The following is a 19,961-nucleotide window of genomic DNA, read 5'->3' as shown; positions in this document are numbered from 1 at the left end:
AACTTCAGTGTTTTCTTATAGAAACATGTTTAGAAGAAAGTTTCTGTTTTAATAAGTGGCAGGTCAAACACGTGGTTTAGATAACCTCTTCAAATCTGGTTCTCTCTAGGAAGGAGAAGCTAGTCAACGCTCAGTCTAAAGCGTACCCTGAAGGAGATGATGACAGCGTTATCATACTGTGTTCATACCTTCAGCAACTTGTGTAATAAACATCCAATGTTTCCAAAGTTCTGGATAAAAAGAAACACATATGTATTGAATACTCATCTGAATCCACCCTGATAACTGGCTGGGGCTTATTCTCAGACCATGAGGCTTTCCTTCCCAGTTCCTTTATCTCTAAATACAGAACTTAAACCCTGGAACTGAAATCTTACCTAAATAGCTGAGAGAGGAAAACATCACAAAACCAAATAAAATCAAACATTTGCATTAATCATATTAGGCTCAATCCTGTGATGAAATAAAGTGATGAAAAAATCTTGAAATAATTTAACTTGTAAATTAAGATTTGGTTGACTTTGCTCTAAGGAAATTCTTTGAAGTAAAAATTATCCTTACAGATGGTTGTTAATAATATACACAATGTTACTTATTATTTGATTTTATAAAAATATCAAATTCTTATCCACCAGCAATCACTAAAAAATAAATGGAAGTATTTAAATTCTAAATCATATTTTTCATCAAGTGAATACTACATAGGAATACCTCTTGCTTATGAAACAAACTGAAAAGGAAACTTTCCTATTTAGAGAACAATAGGTGTTCTTGCTACAAATGAGGCAGTGTGGTATGAAACGAAAAGCCCCAGATTGAGATTCAAGCTCAGCTTCTGTCGCTTGCTAAGGAAATAAAAAAATACTTAATCTGTCTACTATTTTCTCATTTTTAAAAAGGAATAATACCTTCCTAGCTACCTCACAGGACTCTTTAAAAATCAGATTGGGCATTATCCAAAAATGCTTTGGAAACTGTAAAGCTCTATATAATAGCAAAGAATTATCACTACATGCCATTAGACTCTAACTACTCTAACATGAGGTTATTAAAATCTGCAGCCATCCTGAAAATACTCAAAAGCAGAATATTAAAATGCTATGCACAATTCAATCAGAAGTCTCCAAACTGATTTCTAAACATCTCAAAAAGATAAAACTGTTCTATTTAGTTCTCTCTGCGTGTGTGTATAACAGCATCTAGCATTCATTGTATCAGCATCTAGCATCCATTGTACCTTGCCTATAATTTTGAGGTGAAATTAAACTTTCAATGCATCTACATGTTTACTTGATCCTGATTAGCAATGGTAAGCTAGATTAATGAAAGAAGCTTCCTAAACTAAGTTTCATTTATTCATAAAGAAAAATATATTTTAAGCCTGGACTTAGAGGGATAGCTATCTTCATGTATCTGAAAGATTTCCAGGTAAGGAAGAGTTAGACAGGTTCTATTTGGGCCCAAGAAGTGATATTAGGAAATTATACTTTAACAGACAAGTTTCAACTCATTATAAGGAAGAATCTTCTACAGTGAAAGCTAACCAAAGATGAAACAAGCAATTTCAGAGGTAGCGAGTCCCTCATCACAAGAGGCATCCAAGCACAAGATATACTTGGAAAGAAATTATAAAAAAGACTCAAGCAGTGAACTGTTAAAATAGAGAAACTTTAATCTCCTTTTCAGGGTATGTATGAATTTATAAAACTGTATAGTTTCTAAGGATTTGATCATAATGAAAAGGTGTTCGGAATCCATGAGAAAAAACAACTATAAAAAATTAATTTTTCTAAATTATTATTGGTGTCAAATGGCATCCTTTTCCTAATTATTTGAAGCAAAAAGCATATATACTTAACTTACAGCAACTTACTTCTAAGTGAAGAGAAAAAATATTCAGTTGCAAATGTCTTTCTTAGATGCCCAGGAGTCGAATAACTCTGAAAATCTGTCCATCAGCATTATATGCACAGGCCTCTTCTACATTGAAATTTTGAATCCTATTCCCCACACATCAAAATAATGTGTAGCAGTATCAACTATTTCATATACCTTGCAATTTATCGCTGCTTTGCATGAGCATTATAATGCTGACTTGAAAATATAAGCCTTGTGACAATGTAAACTTCACAAGAGAAGTGAACTTGTCTATCATTATATCCCTAGTGCCTCAAACACATCCTGGGCACGTATTGTGAAATGCACAAGTTTCACAACAAAAAGCACACATGCTGCAGAATTTAAAAGAAAAATTTAAATAATCAGAGGTCAAACAGAACAGTGTTTCCAAGTATTGTCTTCAAGCTCGGGCTCCACTAGACAAGAATATCTTCTTGAAGTTTACTTTCTGTACTTTATATGATTTCTCCCATTGTTTCCATTGCAAGGATTACCAGTTTCTAATTGCAGCTTATTTTGTGTTGTAAAGCCCAAAGTAGTAAGTCTTAAGATCTAATCTTTTCTTATCAAGAAATAGCCTAAAATCAGTGCATGTGACACTGTTAGATTTAGACTTACAGGTTAAAGCTTGCTTATTATCATAAAATGCACTTTAGTGGAGATTTTGTCATTTACTTAGAGGAAACCATACTAAGTTGACTTAGTACGACAAACAATTCCAAAACAATCCTACTCTTTGAGTAAATCTCTTCACTACCCAGACAAGCTGGAGACGCTAATTCAGCTTACTAATTTTATTTGCATTTAGTTTGAACCAGGATAATGCTTATTTGCCGGCAAAAAACTGTGCTATCTGGCCTTTGCTCTTCCTCCTGCCTGGGACTTCTTCCTCATAAGCATGTTCAAGAATGCCAAAAAGGGTCAAATATGTATTAAACATAACCCGAGGAAAAGGAGAGCGATTGATACCCACAAGGCAATAACAAAACAAGAATACTATTTAATTTTTACTAATGCTTTGTCATGCATGAAACATTTTTGCATGTTTCTAGATCAAACAGGCTACTGAAAGACTCCATTTCATGACAGCTGTGATTTTTCTGAGCACTGTCCCATGTCCTACTTCCTTTTATTGCTGCCAGTAGAGTTCCCTATCCTGACTTAACTGCCAATTTTGAAAGGTTATAGACAATACATTAGATTCAGGGAGAGTTGAGCTGGCTTCAACTTGGGAGATTAATGTGAATAGGTCAGTACCATGAGACTCAGCACAGCCCAGGGGCAACGGATGGTGCCGGCATGGATTCCACACCCATAAACAAATTCTTCACATTAAAAACTGATCATGCAAGCATTTTAAGGAGGAAGAATATGAGGTTTTTAGAGAAAATGATTTTCTCAAGAAAAAACAACGCATGGTGCAGACAAAAAAAGGGATGGTTTATAGACTGATATTTTGGCCCTTATGCCGGCAAGGCTTCCAGTTTCCAAACAGATACTGACGGGCTTTGGACGCTAAGAAAATGCCAAAGCAGGTGACAAAAGTTCATCCCACATCCAGCTCATCCAGGAAGGTGCCCCCTCTGGTCAACTCTTGACACCACCACAGGCTTCCTCTGCCCCTTCCGGTTTTCCTTAGCATACTCTCCAGAGAGGAAATTTCAGAATATATAACGGGCACAAATGGTATCGCTGCTGCTGGGAAGAAAATGCATCCAGAGCACAAAGAGGATTTCTGATTAAAAAACGCTTCTTGGCCAGGAGTGGTAGCTCATGCCTGTAATCTCAGCACTTTGAGGGGGTGAGGTGGTAGATTATGAGGTCAGGAGATGGAGATCATCCTGGCCAATATGGTGAAACTCCGTCTCTAATAAAATTGCAAAAATTAGCTGGGCGTGGTGGCTGGTGCCTGTAATCCCAGCTACTCCGGAGGCTGAGGGAGGAGAATCACTTGAACCCAGGAGGCGGAGATTGCAGTGAGTTGAGATCGTGCCACTACACTCCAGCCTAGTGACAGAGCAAGACTTCATCTCCAAAAAAAAAAAAAAGAAAGAAAGAAAGAAAGAAAGAAAGAAATGCTTCTTCTTATTGATGTGGCTGACTTCTGAGTAGAGAAAAACTTACCACATGGCTGCTACTGGCCTGGACTTTGTGGAACCTGTCCTTTTCAATAAACCATGCAATAAAACTTAATGAAACTAGAAATTGAATAGAGGTAGTCTGTTCTTTGAGCAGATATTTTTAATATTCAATTAGACAGTAAAAAAATTATAGTGACAAATACAGATAATTCACCCAGGTTTATTTATTTATTTATTTATTTATTGGTTAAGTAAAAAGCATTTTGGAGCTAAATCATCATCATAGCCTAAACAGGAATCACTGATACAAAAAAAAAAAAAAAAAAAAAAAATCACACTTCCACAAAAGGCCACAGCATGGTTTCATCATAGGTGAGATCATTTTGTGGTAACATATATTCACATATTCTCTAGGCTTAAGTCATTTGATCTGTGCTCTGAGGCAGGGGTCACTAACTAGAGCCCACGGGCCAAATACAACCACCAATTGCTTTCCTGGAACACACCACACTTATTCATTTATGTCTTACCTATGGCCACAGTCATAGCTAACTATGACAGAATTGAGTAGCTCTGACAGAGACCATATGGCCTATAAAGCCTAAACCATTTACTCTCTGGCCCCCTACAAAAAAAGGTTGCCGGCCCTTGTTCTAAGAGATGAAATTTGTTATCTCAGCAGAAACTTATTTATACATTTGAGAGGATCCAAACCAACCTCCTGATTATAAAATGAAAAAGAGGAGAGGAGGGGAGAGGAAGGGAAGAGAGGGCTAGCAGTACTCATAGGAGTAGCTGTTGTTTTTTAGGCCTGCTTTAGAACTCTGACAGCTTCATGCAGATACCGTAGGCATCTCCATCTGGGAAAAAATATTAACAAAGTGAATCTTTTACATTTTCACGGTTCAATGTCAAACTTGTTGCCAAACCTTTAATAATAGAAACATGGGTCTTTCAAAAATAACAACAAAGACCAATCTCCTTTGAAACACTCACTGGAGAGCTTGATTTTGAATAATGGGTAACATGACATGGCTTTATACCACTAAATCCTCAGGACGGGTATGGGAGGCACTCTGTCTGGTCTGACTAATCACTTCCTAAAGGGGTGGTGAAGTGAGGAGTGCTGGTTCTCTGCAGGGAGCAGTGCAGGGTGGGGAGGGTCACGCTCCGGTTGCTGCTGAGGGTGTCAAAGACCAGTGAAACAGCAGAGGGAACAGGTGCACGACATAAGCCCCACTGTGACGCCTGTTGGCATCCCAAAAAATAGACAGTGAATGGATTTCAGGTGGAAAATGGAAAAGGAGTGGATCCTTTCTCCTGGGTCTAACAGGTGGGGAAATTAAAACACACACACACACACACACACACACACACACACACACACTGAGTCAAGAACATGGATAGAGAGAGAAATGTGAGAAGGCAGGTGGGCTTTGAGCACCTGAGACCCTAGAACTGGAATCTGGACTAACCTCTGTCTACATCTCCAAGGAGCAAGGAGGCCCCTAATACCACGAGTTACATATTATTCTACAGTTTTCAGCATATAAATGAATGCAATCGGTGCTACTTAAAAGACAGGCCAGGAAATATAAGAATTGCCCATCCTGTTTGGTTTCAAAAATTTTATCCAAGCAATCTGGACTACTAGAAAGAAACATCTGGAAGGAACAGCATCAGGTTAGGTGTCTATAAAAATGCCTTAGCAAAATTGCAATTGCACAGTTGAAAGCTTACATAAAAGAGAAATACTGATCTATAACATCAACTTCAAAAACTTCAAAAATCTAATGCTGCTGGTAGAGAATGTTTGCAACATCTCCTACCTAAGGATCCACACTACATAGACTTCTTACCATATTGGAAAAAGTCTCTCCCCCAAAGGGCTATTGTAATATTTTGTCAGACAATAAGAATTCCGCAACTCACCAAGTTTTGTTTTGTTTTGTTTTGTTTCCTTGTCTTGATTGTCAGAAAACTTACAGAGTAAAATTTCAAATGTACAACAAAAATATGACACTGTGCTAGGACAGATCATGCACATGAACAACAGGGACAAGATCCCTGCCCTCACGCAAGAAACAGACATTAAACAGGCAAACAGATCTAATGGCAAGCCCATTATCCCATGGGCCCAGGCAGTTGAGCCTTGGACCACTAAAGGCACACCAACAAAACCAAAAAGTGATTTCATCCTTTACTTAGCATTTCAAAGAACATCAAGGAAAGATAAATTGAGATTTCAAACACATGCATCTCAAAAGGCCTTTTTCCCTTCCCAGATCCCTCAGATTCCATAGCTATCCCAGAACCTCACTCACACCAAACCCAACACTTTCTTTCCACCCCCAGATCCGTAAGGCTTTCTTTTCCCCTTTCCCACAGCTCTAACCATGTGGTTCAACTTCACTTCTCTTCTAATAAACAAAACAAAATCCTTATTCTTCAGGAGACAAGAGAAGTAAAACTGAGCTGACAAGGAACAGATTCTAACAAGCAGAGGGATTGTTGGACCACAAGAAGGCATGCTTGGATAGTTTTTCTCTGGCAATATAAATACAAGTTACGAGAGAATACAGGAAAGGTGGTTTTACTCACTTAGCATAGGAGTGAGGAGAGGTCTCCTTCACAAAGTAACATTTACAGCCAAGGCCTGCAGGATATAGAACCAGCTGTCCGAAGAACAGGAGGAAAAATGAGGCCAGGCAGGGAAAGCTTATGTGTGAATATCTGAGGCCTGGACATCTCTAAGAACTTAAATTCACAATCTAACTAGAGCAAAACAAGCACAGGGGAAACTGATGGGAAATGCGGCTGGAAAGATGGGTGTGATAAAACCATGTAGGGCCTTCCTCTATCCCAGCAAAAACTCTGATATTATAGCAAATACAATAAATAACCAACAAAGTTTTCTAAGTGGGGCAGAATACCATCAGATCACCCTGATGCTTGTGAAGAAGGACTGGTGGGAGAAGGCAGGGAATGCAGAAGCTAACGGGACGTGCAGAAGACACAAGCCAGAGGGTGGCAAGGGAGAGTTCAGGCAGGTGTTCAGATTAGATGTGCAGAGACTGGTGAGATTCTGATTACAAGTGGAGGAAGGGGGCTGTATCAAGCGTAATTCTTGGGACTCCATATGTTGATCCTTAAGTAAATGGGGTTGAAGGAAGAGATTATTTGAATAGAAGTATCAAAAGTTCAGTCCCGAAATGTGATCCATTATATACTAACAGAACATGATTATATTTAGAAATAATAATATTGAAATTCAATTGCAACGGCTTCCTCATTGTTACATGCCCAGGGCTTCCAACGGTGTCTAGCAACAAGGCAAGGGCACAATAAATATCTGCAGAATGAATAAAATTTCCTCTGGTAATTATCTCTCTGGTATTTAAAATATCTGAGCAATATCTTTAGATTTAAACAAATTATGTTTGATGAAATATAATCCTAGATTTGAAATGTGAGAAACATGCTGTTTGTTTTTATTATATAAACTACAGAAAGTTAACTTCAAGAAGATACTCTTGTCTAGTGGAGCCTGAGTTTGAAGATAATACTTGGAAACACTGTTCTATTTGACCTCTGATTATTTAAATTTTTCTTTTTAATTCTGCAGCATGTGTGCTTTTTATTGTGAGTGACTTCAAATTCCTTCTGGAAGTAGATGGGGAATAAATTAGAAAGAAACACTGCGCCTCAGATTAAATGTGATTTGTGGAGCTTAATGGCTACAGGCTACATTCTCACTCCCTGCCCCATCCCAAAAGGGAAGCTCCTCTCAGGGCTCATTCTGGGAAATGCAAAGCTCAGGCAGGGGCTGCCCCTCCAGATGACCAATAGGATAGAGCATCCTGGTCCCAGAGCCCCGCCCCAGCTCTAGAATCTCCATCCCCCATTCACATTCTCTTCTTGCCACTACCATTAGTCCTTGTGTTTTAAATATAAACATCCTGGGCTAATACTCCAGTAGACATGCCTGACCTCTATGCTATTTTCGCTTAGGTAATCCACATAGAACTGTGCCACGCACTTATTACAAAGTCAAGCAATCTTAGATACTCACAGTAGTGACGGCATATACATCTCAAAGGGGCTCTCTTCATTCAAGGGGGTAAATGCGAATTGTTAGAATTTCAAAAACTGGGCCAAGGTCGGTCAGAAGAAATTCTAGGCAAGAGGACCTTTCCTTTCCCTTCAAAAAACACTTATGGAGGCTGACTCTGAATCTTCCTGTTTCTACCACATGTGATGCTCAATAATCTTTTTATTTTTTTGCCATTAAAAGTAATGGCAAAGCCGCAATTACTTTTGCACCAACCTAAATATAATTCTGCCTGTTTGACTTATTTTTTACCCAGCTTTCACCTATTCCTGGGACAGTTAAGAAAACTGTCTGATCACTAGATTCTATTCACAGGGATAAAACAAAAACAAAAAATACAAAATATACAAACTCCAATTATAAATGCCAAGATATGGGTCCAGTTGCTTATTTCAGCATCCTTATAGATAAAGAAACTCCTGTGAACTGAGATCCTCAACTGTACTGTAAATGATACAACATCAAATTGTAGAAATTTGCTGAAATGCTCCTGTGACTGCTAGTTTCCTGAGCTACAGAATGGGTATGACAAGGTTTATTAATTTAAATCTCACAGAAAAACCCATAAAAGCAAAATGGATATACCGGATTTGGGGAAAACATATCCATAGCTCCTTAACAAAATTTTGAACATTGCTATGGGTAGTTGATCCATATTTTCCAGCATCATTATGAAAACAAGCTTCACCCAATAAAACTACTTGCCATCCTGTTTCACAGATGACTAAATGGAATTGTGAGAGACAGTGATAAAAAAAAAAACCTTTTGAAATAAATAAAAGTAAGCAATGTATATCAATCAGCCTCTTAAAGATTTAAACACATTCTTTAGATTACGGCCCCTAGAACGACAGCCCTTGCACTCTATTTTGTCTGTTTGACTCGGTGACTTTCCCAACAACCTCAAGAACAATCAGTCCTGCTACTTCTCACAAAAAAAGGGAGGAAAGTCCTCCTGCCCTATCCAAGTGGGTCACTGCTGCTTTTTTCTTTGCTCAGCCTTTCCTATGGAGGTCTGCCAGGTTCTAATGTGGTTCACTGCATATTTTAAATGCTAGAAGTGGTTATGGCCAAAGAAGGTCAGGGAACATGACTGCTGAGCAAGGATGGGGATGTGCTTGGGAGAGACAGAGGCTGAGATTTAGGTCACCTCTGGGAAGAAGTGTTCACCGGATACTTATTGTTTATTAGTGTTCATGCTTTTCCGTGGCCTTCTTTAATGTTCTAAATTGAGAGCCTTAATTTAGAGGCTTAACATAGTATTTCAAGTGCCTTAACGGTGATTCTCAATAATTTTAAACAAAACTGATCCAATCATCCTATAAACAGCAGAATTGCTGTCTTCTGTAAATAGAAATGGCAAGCATTTCAACACTCTTAAAAATATCAGCTCCCTTGGTTTCCCTCCACCCTCTCACCAATGCCTCTCTTTGCTTTTCAGAATTCCTTAAAGCAGTATTCCAGAGTGCTCTAGGGGAACTCAACGGACTCATATTGACGCTAAAGACACTGCGAGGAAAACATCCTGTGGAGATAGATACACAAGGCTTGCTGTTCTTCATGCATTGTCATGAATGCCGTAGGATTTATTATTTTTTTTCTCTGTGACTTATCAAATAAGAGTACTAGAACTTTACTACTGGATAAGCAGCAAAATTTGAACCATAGGCAAAATTAAACTTCAGGACTTACCTATATTTTTCTATTTTTATGAGCACCAAACAGGCAAAAGCTGTCTTACAAAGCTGGAAGCAGACATTATCAGGGCTTTCCTACATTATGAACTTCAAAAATAAAGGAAATAAAACAAAGGAATATTCTGATGCCTGACCAGATTTTATTTTATCATATATAACATAATCCTTATTTATAGAAGCCCTCAACTTCAATTCTGAGAAATTCTCCAAAAATATACTTCTACCCTGTCACTATCTGCATGTACGTTCAACAGAACTCTAAAATACAAAAACTACTTCTACTGGCGTGTTATTATATTGCTGAGGTGCTCGAAAAATAATGAAAGATTAAGAATCTCAGGTTCTGTGCATGTGCTGCAGCCATCCTTATTGTGGTGGAACAATTTAAATCCGTACATACTCCTATATGTATAAGCCTGCAAGGCAGTGGCTGCTAGTTGCCTGCAACTACCCATTCCTCCCTTCCTCCATAGTAAAAGAAACTTGATTCTTAGCCAGGCAGTATCCTACCTAGAATAAAGGTTTTATTTGCCAGCCTCCCTTGACAGGTGTGGCCATATGACTATATTTTGGTCAGTATTATGTAACAGAAGTGGGTGGTATTTCTACAAGGGACCCATAAAAGTGAGATTACTTTCTGGTACCTAGAACATAGATTTTAGACCTCCAGCAGCTACCTTAGACAACAAGGTGACCAGTCTTAAGCAGAGAAGCCAAATGATGATAATAGCATTCATCTTATCAAATCTCTCTTTCTCTTTTTATTTTATTTTTTTAAGACAGAGTCTCGGGTTACCCAGGCTGGAGTGCAGTGGCACGATCTCCGCTCACTGCAACTTTCCCCTCCTGGGTTCAAACTATTCTTTCTCAGCCTCTTGAATAGCTTGAATAGGGACTACAGACATATGCCACCACACCCGGCTAATTTTTGTATTTTGGGTAGAGACGGGGTCTCACCATGTTGGCCAGGCTGGTCTCGAACTCCTTACCTAGGTGATCCACCCACCTCAGCCTCCCAAAGTGCTGGGATTACAGGTGTGAGCCACCGCACCTGGCTGTCAAGCCTCTTATATACAAAAATGAACTGTCTGTTTTATGGCAACTGAACAAAATAGTGACTGATAGGTCTATCATATAGTCCAAAGAACCTGTCTGCTCTGGGATATGAAATTCAACTTTGCTCTTCTGCAGAAATTCCTTCACTCGTCTAAAGATTATATGGCCAAAAAAAAAAAAAACTCATAAAAAAATACTAGCCTAGCATATAAGAGTAAAGGCTCGAGAGCAGCTCTGTCTTTGCATATTGCCACTAACCCCAGCATCCTATCACTTCAATTCCAGTTGTTCAACTCCTAGTGACTTCCTAAAAAGAAAAAATAGTATATTGGAAGAACGCTATGTCATTTTATAAGTACTCATAAGTATACTAGGATCCCAAATGCAATTATTATTAATAGCAATAACAACAGATATCATGTATTGTTCAATACCATATGGCTGCTACTAGCACTCTGCTGATATATGTTAACTAGAATTTGAAATAAATATCATCCCTATTTTACAGATGAGGAAACTGAGGCTGTGAGATGTTAAATAATTTAGCTTTCATCAGGCAGCCAGTTCATGGCAGGGATAATAGATGAACCCAGAAACGACTACAAGCTTAAATATTTTGGCTATAGAATCCTGTCCTGTCTCTCAAAACACTAGGCAAAATAATCTTGAGAATCTTTATTTTCCTATTTTCGGAGCCACAATAAAACATCCCATTCCTACCTCTAGTTTATATTAACATGAGCATTTCTTAAAACAAAGAAAAAAAAACTGATAGAATTTGTCAACAAATGGTAAATAATCTTAGAACCCAAATAAAACAAATTCCAAATGTAGTTTTCCTTAATTTCACCTTTTTCTAACAGTTTTATTTTGGGGTATCCTACATATTTCCACGAAAAGGGTCATTGTGTACCTTTCAATGCTTCAACATCAAAACAAAAAAGAAACACCTATAATGACATATTCTTGGTTATTACATCTCTGTATGCCATTCCTTTTGAAACAGGGTTGATTTATTTTCCACCTCTTCATTGAGCTTCCTTCTCAATAGAACTAAAAAACACTGAAAGAAATCAAGCCCTTAAAGCATTCCTTAAATACATGAAGCATTTTAGCAAAGATTCAAAAAAAGAGTTAAAACAGAATAATTCAACCTTTCTATTAAAAATAAGATATATATATATATATATATATATATATTGACATGTCCGTCTGTGTATGTACACATGCAAGTATTTCCTTTAAAGATATATAATTAAAAATACAGTTATTACATTAAAAGTTTATCATCAGAATAACTAATATTTTCGGGCTGCTGAAAGCTAAAGAACTAAAACATTCCTATAAGAAAGTCAAACAGAAGATTAGAGCTCCCTCTTTCTTCTTTTTGAAGGAATTCAACAAAACTCCTCTCCTAGGAGACCAAAGGTATCAAGCAGCCAGCAGCCTAGTAGTGCTCATGCTCAGAGCGAAACGTTTCCCCTGTCTCTGCACACACTGCATATGCCACAAGCATTAGAATACACTTACTGGTTGTTCATTATTCATAAGTTATTTAAGTGGTAAAAATAAAAGCACTTTTAAAAACAGAAATACTCACAAAGCCATTTCAAACTGTTCCAGCCATTTCTTCTTTAAATCTTTTGTTTTGCAATAAAATTCTAACCCATTTTGTCCTTGGGTATGGATGAGGTAGAAGCCATAAGACCACTGTTAAAATTAATATTCTTTAGATTCACATGTATCATTAATAGCATTATGTTTCTAAATTCACAAGAATACCACCATAACTACCCAAAAACCCCCTCATAATATTATCAACGTACAAACTGAACAATGATGCCTATCGCAGTCAACTTCACATTTATAACAATTTCTATTCCAAATGCATTTTACTATCTGGATCATTAGGGCATTAGAAATAATCAGATCAGCTGTGGCATTATCCAGTTTTTTCTCACAAAGGCATGTACCTAATCAATCTCTAGAAACAAAAACATCTGGATTGATAAACCACATCTCACATTATATTATGATATTTTTCCTGAATATTCAAGGTTATAAGTAAATTACAGTTATTAATTTCCAAAAAGTCACCTTTTTATTTTCTTTATCAGTTGTAGGATTATTGGCTATCTTGTACTGCTGAAGATCTATTATTTCCTTCATTTCATAGTTATCACCCTTTCTCTTACATACGATCACTGCCAAATCAAATAAGAAGATATGCCTGTGAAAGAGAGATTGATTGATTGATTTTAAATGGTTTAGAAACATGTGCATTAATTTTTTCTGGTAAGATATAATTAAAGCAACCAAATGTTTTTTCTTTGCATTAAAGACAACAGGCAGTATCACACACTGAAAAGAATGGGGGATTCGAGGCTATAAGAACTGTGCGTATCCTGGAACTTCCCTTTACCATGTAAATGGCATCACTGTACTTTAGTTCTCTCATTTTAAAAATGGGCAAAAATCATAATAAGAGTAATATGCATGCTGCAGAGTTGTTGAAAGGGCTAACTGAGATAAGCCGTAAAGTTTGTTCATGAGCACTTACCTTCGTTTTTAATTTAAAAGCTAAAAGCTTATAGAATACATTAATGACATCAGTAGCAGCTTCTACTGAAGTTACTAGGAATCAGCCAGAATGCCTTGAGAAGGGTTGCTCACCCCTTTCCCAAACAGGACTCAATTGAAATCCCCAAGACCACATGCTGTGTAGATACCATTACCATCTTCATTTTACTGGGGAAGAAACTGAGGCTGAGAGAAGTTAGATAATTTGCTAAAGGTCACACTGCTAGTGAGGCATGTTAACAGGAATCACAAACAGGTCTAATTTTGGAAGCTGTGCTTTTACCCTCTATGTTGTTCCTCATGATTTAGTTGACCACTTAAAAACACAAATTGAATGGTTTCTGAGCAAAGTGCAAACTGAAAAAGTTATGGTGAGATTTCCATGTTAATATTTCTTTTTTCTTACTAAGAACAACGTAACTTGGGGGAGAAAATAAACTTTATAACCATATCCTCCAACACCAATACTTGTGTATTTTTATAAATTCTCAGTGGTTAACACACATACTTTTTTTTTTTAAATACACAATGATAATGACACATTCACAGGGCTGTAACACTTGCATCATTTTTAACGTCTATTTCTCCCAGAGAGCTTTAAAGGACCGGTGGAGCCTGGGTATCAAGGTGGAAGCAAGAGCTGATGCTGCCCCCTGCTGGCTGTCTCTTCTCCAAAGACTCCAGAAAATGATCATCATCAACCACAAAAAACATCGGTTTGAAGATCAAATATATACATAATTAATGACTCTGGGCCAAGCTTACTAAACTTCAATGACTACATCTGCAAATTTCCCTCAAGAAAAATTACTACATAATTCTCACATAGTCTTCTTTCTTAGGACATTTTTCTATTATTTTTAGTTATTTAAAAATATATTCCAAAAATTCAGTTATGTTTTTATGGTAGTTATCTGCTGTTACTTTATCTCTCTTCTCATTTTAATGTATCCTAGCTGATCATCTACACTTGTTAATTCCTTCTTAATAACTTAGACAAATTAATAGATACCAGGACCCAGGTGGCAATAGCTAAGATAATCTACATTTAAAAATTGTAGAAATCATGGGTTGGTCTGTCTCCTTGTATTTCTTCCCTTTTTCCTCTACTTCACACTGGAAGAATTGTTTTTAAGGTCTTCTCAGTTTTCTGATATGAATTACTTATTTTCAAAATCGTATTCTTCTTTTCTCACCTTTCTTGTTTTGTATGCTTGTCTAGAGTGGTTATTCGAATTTCACCATCCCCCTGAGGTCGTCCAAAAAGCAAAACTGGTTGGTTCTAAAATATAAAATGTACATGTCAGAGTTTTTCATGATCACATGAAAATAAAAACAAATATTAGTAGAGACATTTGCTCAGGACAACTACCTTATTACATTACAAATTTTAGCATTTTTACATTTTTTAAGCATACTTACTCTAAAAAGCTCAGGTCTACATGATAAACAAGTCTGTCCTCTGTAATCCCAAGGGGTATATCAAGGACATCAATTGATTTTAATTAGTATATATTCTTTCTTTTTTCTTTTTTCTTTTTTTTTTTTTGAGACAGAGTTTCCTTCTTGTTACCCAGGCTGGAGTGCAATGGCTCCATCTTGGCTCACCACAACCTCCACCTCCTGGGTTCAGGCAATTCTCCTGCCTCAGCCTCCTGAGTAGCTGGGATTACAGGCACGCGCCACCATGCCCAGCTAATTCTTTGTATTTTTAGTAGAGACGTGGTTTCACCATGTTGACCAAGATGGTCTCGATCTCTTGACCTCGTGATCCACCCGCCCCAGCCTCCCAAAGTGCTGGGATTACAGGCTGGAGCCACGGTGCATGGCCTAGTATATATTCTTAAAGGGGAAATTAGCTATGAAAAGAAAGACTCAACTGGAAGAATCCAAATTATGAGACAGTTCCAGCAACTAATATTTTTTTTAGCATCTACTATGTACCAGCCACCGTAACAGGTACAGGGCAAATGATACAGACAATGCCCTCATGAAGTAGACTGCCCAGTGGAGGAACAAATATTCACAGGAGCATGCAATTACAAATGCACAATTGCCGTGAAGGAGTACAGGAAGGGGGGCCTAATTTGGTCTATAAAGTCCAGGCTGGCTTTCTTGAGCTAGGACCTCAAGGATGAAAAGCTCTGACTTAATGATGTAAAATAATGAGCTATTTCCATAGAAACTGATAACTAAATTATTATTATTATTATTATTATTGTTTTGAGATGGAGTCTTGCTCTGTCTTCAGGCTGGAGTGCCATGGCTCGATCTTGGGTCACTGCGACCTCCGCCTCCCAGATTCAAGTGATTCCACTACCTCAGCCTCCTGAGTAGCTAGGACTACAGGCACACACCACCAAGCCCAGCTATTTATTTATTTATTTAGTAGAGATGGGGTTTCACCATGTTGGCCAGGATGGTTTGAATCTCCTGACCTCGTGATCCACACGCCTCAGCCTCCCAAAGTGCTGGGATATAAGGCGTGAGCCACCGCACCTGGCCAACTAAATTATTTTTAAATGTTTATAAGCACTTTCTGTACATTCTAGGGGAAAAAACAATTGACGGAAACTTACTACCATCCAGAAACTCCATTTTAATAAAGGACAGAGATGTGTGATTAACACTATTAAAAATACAAAATAAATGTTTCTTATCAAAATCCCAGTCATGTTTTCTGCACAAATAGAAAACTCCATTCTAAAATTCCTGTAGAATCTCAAGGGATTCTGAATAGTCAAAACAATGTTGAAAAGGAACAAAGTTGGAGGTTTCACACTGACTGACTTGCTTCCAAAACTTATTACAAAGCCACAATAATCAAAATCGCGTGGCAATGGCATACAAACAGGTATATAGACCAACGGAAGAGTAGAGAGCCCAGAAATAAGTCCTCACATATATGGTCAGATAATTTTCAGCAAGGTTAAGACAGTTCAATAGGAAAAGAACAGCCTTTTCAACAAACGGTGCTGGGAAAACTAGATATCCACATGTAAAAGAATAAAGGTAGACACTCCATTACCTTATACCATCCATAAAGAATAACTAAAAATGTTTCAAATACCCAAACATAACAGTTAAAACTATAAAACGTTTAGAAGAAAATGGGGAAAAGCAGGTAGGGAGTTGGGGAGGGATAATATGAGGAGAAATGCCAGATATAGGTGACAGGGATGGAGGCAGCAAACCACATTGCCATGTATGTACCTATGCAACAATGCTGCATGTTCTGCACATGTACCCCAGAGCCTAAAGCACAATAAAATACATTTAATAATAATAATAATAATAATACAGCCAGGAGTAGTTGCTCATGTCTGTAATCCCAGCACTTTGGGAGGCCGAGGCAGGCATATCACAAGGTCAGGAGATTGAGACCATCCTGGCCAACATGGTGAGAAAATAGAAAATGGGGGAAAGGTTTATGACACTGGATTTAGCAATGATTTCTTGGAGATTGATAAATTGGAATTTGTCAAAATCAAAAACTTTTGTGCGTCACAGACAATATCAACAGAGTGAAAAGGCAACAGACACAAGAAAGTATTTGCAAACCAAGTGTCTCTAAGGGATTGATATCCAGGATACAAATAAAGAACTACTGCATGATGACAAAAAATAACTTGATTCAAGAATGGGAAAAGCACTTGAACAAACATTTTTCCAAAAAGGATATACAAATGGCCAATAAACACACAAAGACGACATTCAACATCATTAATCAATAAGAAAATGCCAATCAAAAACACAATGAGATACTACTTTAAAACCATTAAGATGACTATTATCCAAACAAACCAAATAGCACATGTTGGTAAGGATGTGGAAAAACTGAAACCCTTGTGCACTGGTGGTAGGAATGTTAAGTGGTACAGCTGCTGTAGAAAACAGTATAGCAATTCTTCAAAAAATTACACATGATTACCATACAACCCAGAAATTCCACTTCTGAGTACGTAACTAAAAGAAGTGAAAGCAGACACTTGAATACATATTGATACACCTGTTATAATAATAGCATAACAGTATTATTCAGAATAGCTGAAAGAAGGAAGCAAACCAAATGTTCATCAATGAATACAAAAAGTGAGGTATTTATATAAAATGATATATTATTCGGCCTTAAACAAATAGAAATCAAAAAAATAAAATTTTGATACATGCTACAAGGATGAACTGTGAAAATATTGGGTTAAGTAAAATAAACCAGTCATGAAATGGCAAATATTGCATGATTTCACTTTTATAAGGTGCCCAGAGTAGTTAAGCTTATAGAGACAGAAAGTAAAATAGTAGTTTCCAGGGGCCAGGGAAAGAGGGGGATGTTTAATGAGTACAGAGAAAGAAGTTCATGTTTAATGAGGGCAGAGTTTCAGTCCACGATGAAGCTTTGGATATGGTTACATAATATCGTGAATGCATTAAATGCCACAGAACTACACATTTTGAAAATCATTAGAATGATAAACTAATACATACATACATACATGTGTGTGTGCATGCATATATATATATATATATATATATATATATTTTTTTTTTTTTTTTTTTTTTTTTTGAGATGAAGTTGGAGTCTCACTCTGTTGCCCAGGCTGGAGTGCACTGCAGCCTCAGCCTCTGCCTCCCAGATTCAAGCAATTCTCCTGCCTCAGCCTCCTGAGTAGCTGGGACTACAGGCACACACCACCATGCCTGGCTAATTTTTGTATTTTTAGTAGAAACAAGGTTTCACCATGTTGGCCAGGCTGGTCTTCAACTCCTGACCTCAAGTGATCCGTCTGCCTCGACCTCCCAAAGTGCTGGGATTACATGTGTGAGCCACCACACCTGACCAATGTTATGTATATATTTTACCACAATTTTTAAAATGCTACACAGCTGTCTGAGAAATATGCTACGGAAAGCTAAAGAGGAAAGACAACAGGAGATTAGGAAAAGGGATTTATTTCAGATGCACCCAGAATAAATTTGACAGGGAACAATAGGAAAAAAACATTCTAGGCTCTGAGATTACAATTGAAGACGGAACTATAGAAATGTATGGCAAATTGCAAACCTTAAAATACAGCAAAATATCCACAATGTAAGAGTAAGGGCAGTTATTAGCTGGATGAGTTCAGGAATATAGCTTACATCCAGATCACTGAGAACCTTAAATATCATGCCAAGGAATAATGACTGAATCTTGAAGACAACAACAACAAAAAAATCTTGACAGATTTGAGAAAGAGAGTGAATCGAGAAATCCACACTACGGAACTGCAACTATGTGAAGAGATGATGAGAGGCTAATGTGACCGGAAGCTGCACAGTCAGCTGCAAATGATGGTGTCCTGAAATGGGTATGTGGCTGTATGTGTGAAAAGAAAGAGACAGGTTCACGGTGTTTCAGAGAAAGCAGCAATGAGATTGCTGTACCAAAAATGTATCTTAAATCCACTCATCTCTATTTGCATCCTCTCTTGAAACCACTCCAACAGCTTGCTGGCCGGGCTGCCGGCTTACAGGGTCTCCTTGAAATGTCAATCAGTCTGTTGTAATACTCCCTGATAGAAACCCTTCACTAGCTTCCCACTGCCGTCACAGTAAAATCCCAACTCAGCATCTTGGCCTACAAGGCTGTGCTAGGCAATTGCCCTGCCGACCCCTCATGGCTCAGAGCCCACCGTCCTTCCCTTCACTCTCCATTTCCAGCCACTCTTACCTTTCAACTTCTTGAACACACTTGGCTCTTGCCCATCTCTGAACATTTCACCTGCTGTGACTTCTGCCCAGGTCACTTCCCCCCAGATTTTCATGTGGCTTGCTGCTTCTTATCTGCCAGGTCTCAGCTCAAATGACTCAAAAGGATTTTTTCCAACCAACTTATCTAAACTAGGACTCCCCTTATAATTCTCAGTTATAGCAGCCAGTTCATAGCACTAATTTCAATAAAGTATTTTTAATTCTTTTTATTTTAACTGTCTCTTCAATCTTGAGACCATCTTGTTTGCAATTAGTCTCAGCCCCAAGCAAAGTATCTGGGTCATCATAGTCACTTAGTAAATATATGTAAAACAAATAAGTGAATAGGAAATGGCTGTGCGTATGTATAGGGATGAGGGAAAGAAAAGAAACAAACAAACAAAAAAGGGGCCTTTGTGTGTGTTGGTGGGGATGGTAGGGGGGTGGGGGAACTTGGGGCGGAACAGCATTAGGAGAAATACCTAACGTAGATGACAGGGTGATGGATGCAGCAGACCACCATGGCACATGTATACCTATGTAACAAACCTGCACATTCTGCACATGTACCCCAGAACGTAAAGTATAACAAAAATATAAAATATCACCTATGTCTCAAAAAAAAAAAAAAAGACTCCTATGTTTAGATTCAGACTGCTGGGAGAAGAGGCAGAGCGTGACTACAGTAAGAGGGACAAGCCATCACAAAGTCCCTAGGCAGACACAGGTCACAGGTGCCCCAAACACCTACATGAACACTGCCAAACACAGGAACTGGCAACAACCTCCAACAGCAGAAACTTGAAG

General features: G+C 37.8%; 1 protein-coding gene across 3 annotated transcripts in view; it reads right to left on the bottom strand.

Annotated features, from left to right (window-relative positions):
• The window catches only part of VAV3 (vav guanine nucleotide exchange factor 3), a 396,323-nt gene that overhangs the window by 159,552 nt on the left and 216,810 nt on the right, over positions 1 to 19,961 (bottom strand). For all 3 annotated transcript variants that reach the window (XM_074381320.1, XM_039460910.2, XM_039460911.2), the window contains 3 exons: positions 14,621 to 14,706; positions 12,942 to 13,074; positions 12,445 to 12,554 (listed from right to left, as the gene is read on the bottom strand). In XM_074381320.1, the coding sequence (XP_074237421.1) occupies positions 12,445 to 12,554; positions 12,942 to 13,074; positions 14,621 to 14,706 (329 nt within the window). The remainder of the gene's footprint in view (positions 1 to 12,444; positions 12,555 to 12,941; positions 13,075 to 14,620; positions 14,707 to 19,961) is intronic.

The sequence above is a fragment of the Saimiri boliviensis genome, chromosome 11, assembly GCF_048565385.1.
Source record: "Saimiri boliviensis isolate mSaiBol1 chromosome 11, mSaiBol1.pri, whole genome shotgun sequence".
NCBI lineage: Eukaryota > Metazoa > Chordata > Mammalia > Primates > Cebidae > Saimiri > Saimiri boliviensis.
The sequence above is the reverse complement of the archived record's forward strand: the minus strand, read 5'-3'. Positions and strand labels throughout refer to the sequence as shown.